Raw genomic sequence first — 7500 nt, 5'->3', positions numbered from 1 at the left:
CAGCTGCTTCTGTGATGCGTTTCCTGTTTACCTGACTGACAGGAAATGGAGAGAGAGAAAGGTGAAGCGAATGTTTACATTTACCCTGCGTTCCAATCCCCCTGTCTGTCTGTCTGTCTGTCTGTCTGTCTGTCTGTCTGTCTGTCTGTCTGTCTGTCTGTCTGTCTGTTAGCTACCCTGCGTTCCAATCCCCATATCATACTTTCTACTATCGAGTATGGTAGAAAAAAGATTTAGGATGGTTAGAAATACCCGGATTTTTAGTGTTGAAAACTGCACTGGGCGATTCTGACCCACAATCCAGTGCGAACATGAAGTGACGTCACATCGACGAAGCCTCCATATGAAAACAAACGGGGATGAGACGGATATAAAAGCAAGAGGCAAGATCAAGGAGCCATGTTACGATGAAATAAATAAGTTAAAGTATGTCCCCAAGTGTAGCATACTGCATCCTAACTAGATACTGTTTATGATCAGATGTAGTGTGGAGGAGAGGAGAGAGAAAGAGGAGGAGAGGAGAGAGAGAGAGAGAAAGAGGAGGAGATTTGGAACGCAGGGCCTGTCTCATGAAGTGTCTACGAGGAACTTTCCGTTTGTGTTATTTCTTTTTAAGTTCCTCGTAGTGACTTTAAATGTCTATCTGTCGCTCAGTCAGCTGTTAGCGTGTGTTAGCATGCTAGCAGCAGGTACGAACAGACAGGGAGGCTGCAGAGGTTACAATGCAAACACAAGCACATGTTAGCATCCGTCTTTATTTATGATTTTATTATTCTCCTGTCGCCAAATGTCTAACCGCTCCGCCTCCTGAAGAGCTGTAAAAAAACTAGCAAATATCAAAAGAAGTGATGCACCCAGAGATGCAAGAAAAATTAGCAAAACGTGCAAAACTTACAACGTTTAACAGGCCACGCCCCTCGCTACCCTAGCTCCAGTTAGCTTCACGCCCCATAAATGGTGAATGGACGTGTCTTATAAAGCGCTTTTTAGCCCATTTCCTCAGCCCCAAAGCACTTTACATTTCTTAACACATTCACACTTACACACCGATGGCATAGATCCAGTTAGCCCATAGATCCAGTTAGCCCATGGATCCAGTTAGCCCATAGATCCAGTTAGCCCATAGGTCCAGTTAGCCCATAGGTCCAGTTAGCCCATAGATCCAGTTAGCCCATAGGTCCAGTTAGCCCATAGATCCAGTTAGCCCATGGATCCAGTTAGCCCATGGATCCAGTTAGCCCATGGATCCAGTTAGCCCATGGATCCAGTTAGCCCATGGATCCAGTTAGCCTATAGATCCAGTTAGCCCATAGGTCCAGTTAGCCCATGGATCCAGTTAGCCCATGGATCCAGAATACCTGACATCTACTGTATGGATGTTCCACCTAGCATCACACAGCCTTAGGGGACCGACATGTTTACATTCCAGCAACAGCTCAAGAAACATGGCCGCCATCGACCAAAACGTCTCAAGGCCGGGGCTGTGTTTGAAGAGCCATACTACTCATCCTACTCGTACTAATTCTGACGTCAATTCTAGTATGTGACGGTTGTGTATGCGAGTTTGTGTAGGCGAGAAATGCCCGGAAGATTTTGTGTATGGATCGATAGGATACTTTTCCTACTCAACCGCCCCACAATGCATTGCGTCTTTTCAAATGACACAAACGTTTTTTTTAAAATTCTTTATTGCTTCTGTATACTTCAGTGTAAACGGTCCGACGAACCTCGCATACACAATGGATAGTTAAGTAGACAGTGTGTAGTATATACATGTTGAGTATGTAGGAGGGAGGAGCATTCAACATTTTCTTTGGGAATTTTCCGGTTATATTAATCCTTATTAAAGTCTCTACGAGGAACTTTTAAATATTTCTGAAACAGTCTCATTTTTCCTCTGATGATCATAAAGGACATGTTACAGCAAAACGAGACCATCAGTGCAAAGAATGCTATTTTTATATAGTTTTTCTTAATGCCTTTGTCATGGGTATACGCTCACCCAGGAACAACAGCTGGCGTGGTAAAAACACTACCGCTTCTGTCCAAAGGGGGGCGCTAGAATTAACACACACTGAAAGTTCCTCTGAGCACCTTTTAAAGATGAATTAGTAATGTGCAGTAGAGACAGAAGAGCGATTTAATCATGATGAGTTTTGTTTATTTTTTATCCTGGTGATTTAAATGCATTGTCATGAGATGTTATGGAGATATTTAGTCAGTAATTAAACTAAAGGTTTATTTATGATGATAGGATCTGTTGAGTTTTAGTTTATTAACTTATAACAATGTTAGTGGAAGCTGTGATGTCACTGATTTGACCCTCTGCAGCCTCCGTACTTTTGCTTTTTGTTTCTAGAGATTAATTTATGATGATGAGGTGTGTGGATCGTACAGAGGCTGCTCACTCACTGGTTCATGACATGTATAGTGTGTGTTGGGATAATGAAATGTACTGGGGGACTGTACTGTTTTATCAGATAAATGAACTGTGTACTATGTTCAAAGGCTCCTGGTGCTTTTTAAAGCTGGGGTGTATGATTTCTGATTGGTCAAAGTTAACATGAGCGGTACACTTTGACCAATTTTAGGCTCTGATTCTCTGTTCTTATTGGCTGTTGGGACTGTCCATTCACTTTGGCACCGACTTTGTTGGTGTGTAGAGCGTGTCAGGGAGGGACCATAGGGGAGGGACCAAAGAGAACAAGTGGAGCGGTTGAGGTATTTGGATTCAAATCTCTATCCCAACTGCTATTTTCTCCCCAAATCCTCCACCCCAGCTTTAACATACTCCAGTTCAGTATGTTCACATGAGACAGAAAGATTTACTGTAATTAAGAGAATAACATTTACAACTGACAGTTCTGAATAAAAAGAATAACGAAGCGTTTGATGAAACACGTTCACACTTTATTTCCTCCTTCAGTCACAAGCTTCAACCAGGTGCATTATGGGACATGTAGTCGTTTAGTAGCTTCAACACAAAACTTTCCATGCTTTCCGAATCGCATACTTTCTACTATATAGTATGGTAGAAAAAAGATTTAGGATGTCCTGATTCTTGAGGCCAGATTTAGTATGGTTAGTACCCGGATGTCCTACTTCATCCGGCCAAGATTGTTAGTGTTGAAAACTGCATCCTATTTGGGCGATTCTGACCCACAATCCAGTGCGCAGTTGAAGTGACGTCACATCGACGGAGCCTCCGTATGAAAACAAACGGGGATGAGACGGATATAAAAGCAAGAGGCAAGATCAAGGAGCCATGTTAGGATGAAATAAAAGAGTAAAGTATGTCTCAATAGTATGCCTACTGCATCCTAACTAGATTATTTTTATCGTCGGATGTAGTATGTAGAATAGAAAAAGGAAAGAGTATGCGATTCGGACCGCAGGCTTTAACTCCTTTATTAATCAGCCGTGATGTCACCACACACCTGTGACGTCACACAGCAGTCAGCAGGTTTGTCTTCACTAGGACTGCGTTCCAATCCCCGTACTATCTACTATTTAGTAGTAGTGCTTAAAAATAATAGGAAATGTAGGATTGAGTGTTTTTTAATTTTTCTTACAGAGCGTTTTTATCAGGTCATGTGATGTGATGGTCATTAGCCAGTATTATGACATCACTGAGTACATGTTAGTTTCCACAGCAACAAGGTAGATAGCTATCAGCATGTTTAAATAGACTGCAGTCTGCGCTCTGATCATAGATAGTATAATAAATGGATGTATCATCATGGGCCGACCTCAGGTATTCCAACTGCATCCAATTCTCCTGGCTTATGCGCGTCGCCATCTTGTCATATTTGTACTCCGCCTCATTTCCTCTTGCCGAAAAAGGGCGTTGATGTGACGTCGGGGGGGGTGGGGGGGGATACGCCCATCTAGCTGACGTATACCTCCGAGGCATAAAGTCTCAGTCCTCTTCACAGCAGACCCGGGTTAGAATCCAGCCCGGGTCGTTCTCTGCATGTCTGTCTGTCTGTCTGTCTGTCTGTCTGTCCTCTTCACAGCAGACCCGGGTTAGAATCCAGCCCGGGTCGTTCTCTGCATGTCTGTCTGTCTGTCTGTCTGTCTGTCTGTCTGTCCTCTTCACAGCAGACCCGGGTTAGAATCCAGCCCGGGTCGTTCTCTGCATGTCTGTCTGTCTGTCTGTCTGTCTGTCTGTCTGTCCTCTTCACAGCAGACCCGGGTTAGAATCCAGCCCGGGTCGTTCTCTGCATGTCTGTCTGTCTGTCTGTCTGTCTGTCTGTCCTCTTCACAGCAGACCCGGGTTAGAATCCAGCCCGGGTCGTTCTCTGCATGTCTGTCTGTCTGTCTGTCTGTCTGTCTGTCTGTCCTCTTCACAGCAGACCCGGGTTAGAATCCAGCCCGGGTCGTTCTCTGCATGTCTGTCTGTCTGTCTGTCTGTCTGTCTGTCTGTCCTCTTCACAGCAGACCCGGGTTAGAATCCAGCCCGGGTCGTTCTCTGCATGTCATTCCCCTCTCTGTCTGTCTGTCTGTCTGTCTGTCTGTCTGTCCTCTTCACAGCAGACCCGGGTTAGAATCCAGCCCGGGTCGTTCTCTGCATGTCATTCCCCTCTCTGTCTGTCTGTCTGTCTGTCTGTCTGTCCTCTTCACAGCAGACCCGGGTTAGAATCCAGCCCGGGTGGTTCTCTGCATGTCATTCCCCTCTCTGACACATTTCATCTCTGTCTCTACACACTGTCTGATAATAAAGAACGTAAAAGGCCCAAACATGATCGTTAGAGAGAAGGAGAAGGAGAGTGTCTTCACTGTGCTGCAGACGATCCCTCAGCCTCTGAGTGCACACCAGGACACCTGCAGGGAGACACACTGTAAGAGACTCTGTGTGTGTGTGTGTGTGACTGTCTCTGTCTGTCTGTCTGCCTGTCTGCCTGTCTGTCTGTCTGTCTGTCTGTGTGTCTGCCTGTCTGTCTGCCTGTCTGTCTGCCTGTCTGTCTGTCTGTCTGCCTGTCTGTCTGCCTGTCTGTCTGCCTGTCTGCCTGTCTGTCTGTCTGTCTGTCTGTCTGTCTGTCTATCTGTCTGTCTGCCTGCCTCTCTGTCTGCCTGTCTGTCTGCCTGTCTGTCTGTCTGTCTGTCTGCCTGTCTGTCTGCCTGTCTGTCTTACTCCTTGTTGAACCGTCCCTCCTCTCCGTCCAGGATCCCGTGGTACAGTCCGACCTCTGTCTCCAGGCGATGCTTGTTGCCTAGCAGCGAGTCGTAGCTGCGACGCTGTTGGTCGATCTCCCCTCTGACATCACTCAGCTCCGCCTCCAGCTTGGTAACCACGGAGACCAGGTTCTGTCGCTCCATGTCGTGCCAGTGACGAGCGTCGCCGAGGGAGCTCTCCAGGCCGCGTTTCTATTGGACGAGAGGTAAGTTAAAGAGGTGTGTGTGTGTGTTACTGTGTGTGTGTGTGTGTGTGTGTGTGTGTGTGTGTGTGTGTGTTACTGTGTGTGTGTGTGGGGGGGGGGGTGTGTGTGTTACAGTGTGTGTGGGGGGTGTGTGTGTTACTGTGTGTGTGTGTGTATCCAGACCGCGTTTCTATTGGACGAGAGGTAAGTTAAAGAGGTGTGTGTGTGTGTGTGTGTGTGTGTGTTACAGTGTGTGTGTGTGGGGGGGTGTGTGTGTTACTGTGTGTGTGTGTGTGGGGTGTGTGTGTTACTGTGTGTGTGTGTGTTACTGTGTGTGTGTGTGGGGGGGGTGTGTGTTACAGTGTGTGTGGGGGGTGTGTGTGTTACTGTGTGTGTGTGTGGGGGGTGTGTGTGTTACTGTGTGTGTGTGTGGGGGGTGTGTGTGTTACTGTGTGTGTGTGTGGGGGGTGTGTGTGTTACTGTGTGTGTGTGTGGTTGGGTTACTGTGTGTGTGTTACTGTGTGTGTGTGTGTGGGGGGGGGGTGTGTGTTACTGTGTGTGTGTGTGTGTTACTGTGTGTGTGTGTGGGGGGTGTGTGTGTTACAGTGTGTGTGTGTGGGGGGTGTGTGTGTTACTGTGTGTGTGTGTGGGGGGTGTGTGTGTTACTGTGTGTGTGTGTGGGGGGGGTGTGTGTATCCAGACCGCGTTTCTATTGGACGAGAGGTAAGTTAAAGAGGTGTGTGTGTGTGTTACTGTTTGTGTGTGGGGGGGGGGGGGGGGGTGTGTGTGTTACTGTGTGTGTGTGTGTGTGGGGGGGGGTTGTGTGTTACAGTGTGTGTGGGGGGTGTGTGTGTTACTGTGTGTGTGTGTGGGGGGTGTGTGTGTTACTGTGTGTGTGTGTGGGGGGTGTGTGTGTTACTGTGTGTGTGTGTGGGGGGGGGGGGATGTTACTGTGTGTGTGTGTGGGGGTGTGTGTGTTACTGTGTGTGTGTGTGAGGGGGTGTGTGTATCCAGACCGCGTTTCTATTGGACGAGAGAGAGGTGAGTTAAAGAAGTGTGTGTGTGTGTTACTGTGTGTGTGTGTGTGTGGGGGGGGGGGGTGTGTGTTACAGTGTGTGTGGGGGGTGTGTGTGTTACTGTGTGTGTGTGTGTGTATCCAGACCGCGATTCTATTGGACGAGAGGTAAGTTAAAGAGGTGTGTGTGTTACTGTGTGTGTGTGTGTGTGGGGGGGGGGGTGTGTGTTACAGTGTGTGTGTGTGTGTGGGGGGGGGTGTGTGTTACAGTGTGTGTTGGGGTGTGTGTGTTACTGTGTGTGTGTGTGTGGGGGGTGTGTGTGTTACTGTGTGTGTGTGTGGGGGGGGGGGGTGTGTGTTACAGTGTGTGTGGGGGGTGTTACAGTGTTTGTGTGTTACCGTGTGTGTGTGTCTTTGTGTGTGTGTGTGTGTGTGTGTGAGTTACAGTGTGTGTGTGTGTGTGTGTGTGTGTGTGTGTGTGTGTGTGTGTGTGTGTGTGTGTGTGTGTGTGTGTGTGTGTGTGTGTGTGTGTGTGTGTGTGTGTGTGTGTGTGTGTGTGTGTGTGTGTGTGTGTGTGTGTCTCACCAGAGCTCTGATGCTCTCGGTCTCTGCCTGCAGACTCTGGATCTTACATCCCGTCTCGCTGCACTCCGACTTCAGCGCTTCAACCGTCTCCTCTTCAGGGGAAAGTCTGCTGCTCACACAGGCTGCCTCCTGCACATTCAAGCCAGTTGACACAAAGTTCCACAAAACTCTCTCTGTATTTCTCAGTATGGCAGCGTTTACAAACTGTGTGTGTGCTAACCTTAGCCTCCTGTGTGTGTGTGTGTGTGCTAACCTTAGCCTCCTGTGTGTGTGTGTGTGTGCTAACCTTAGCCTCCTGTGTGTGTGTGTGTGTGTGTGTGTGTGTGTGTGTGTGTGTGTGCGCTAACCTTAGCCTCCTGTGTGTGTGTGTGTGTGCTAACCTTAGCCTCCTGTGTGTGTGTGTGTGTGTGTGTGTGTGTGCGCTAACCTTAGCCTCCTGGTAGCTCTGTGTGTTCCTCTCAGTGACTCTCTCCCAGTGGTTTCTGATGAAGCAGAGGATCTGGTCCAGGCTGGTCTCTATGGGAGCGTCAGGCTCGTCCA

General features: G+C 48.0%; 1 protein-coding gene across 1 annotated transcript in view; it reads right to left on the bottom strand.

Annotated features, from left to right (window-relative positions):
* Nucleotides 1-5130: 5130 nt before the first annotated feature.
* bfsp2 (beaded filament structural protein 2, phakinin) overlaps nucleotides 5131-7500 on the bottom strand; it is a gene marked incomplete at both ends in the record, with an annotated part of 10060 nt that continues 7690 nt past the window's right edge. Inside the window, 3 exons of the mRNA XM_080054849.1 lie at nucleotides 5131-5367; nucleotides 6961-7089; nucleotides 7388-7500. The exon at nucleotides 7388-7500 is cut by the window's right edge and continues 40 nt beyond it. Coding sequence (XP_079910975.1) covers nucleotides 5131-5367; nucleotides 6961-7089; nucleotides 7388-7500 — 479 coding nt within the window. The remainder of the gene's footprint in view (nucleotides 5368-6960; nucleotides 7090-7387) is intronic.

Source organism: Ammodytes marinus, assembly GCF_949987685.1.
Source record: "Ammodytes marinus genome assembly, contig: scaffold_156, whole genome shotgun sequence".
NCBI lineage: Eukaryota > Metazoa > Chordata > Actinopteri > Uranoscopiformes > Ammodytidae > Ammodytes > Ammodytes marinus.
This window is presented reverse-complemented; position numbering and strand designations above follow the sequence as displayed.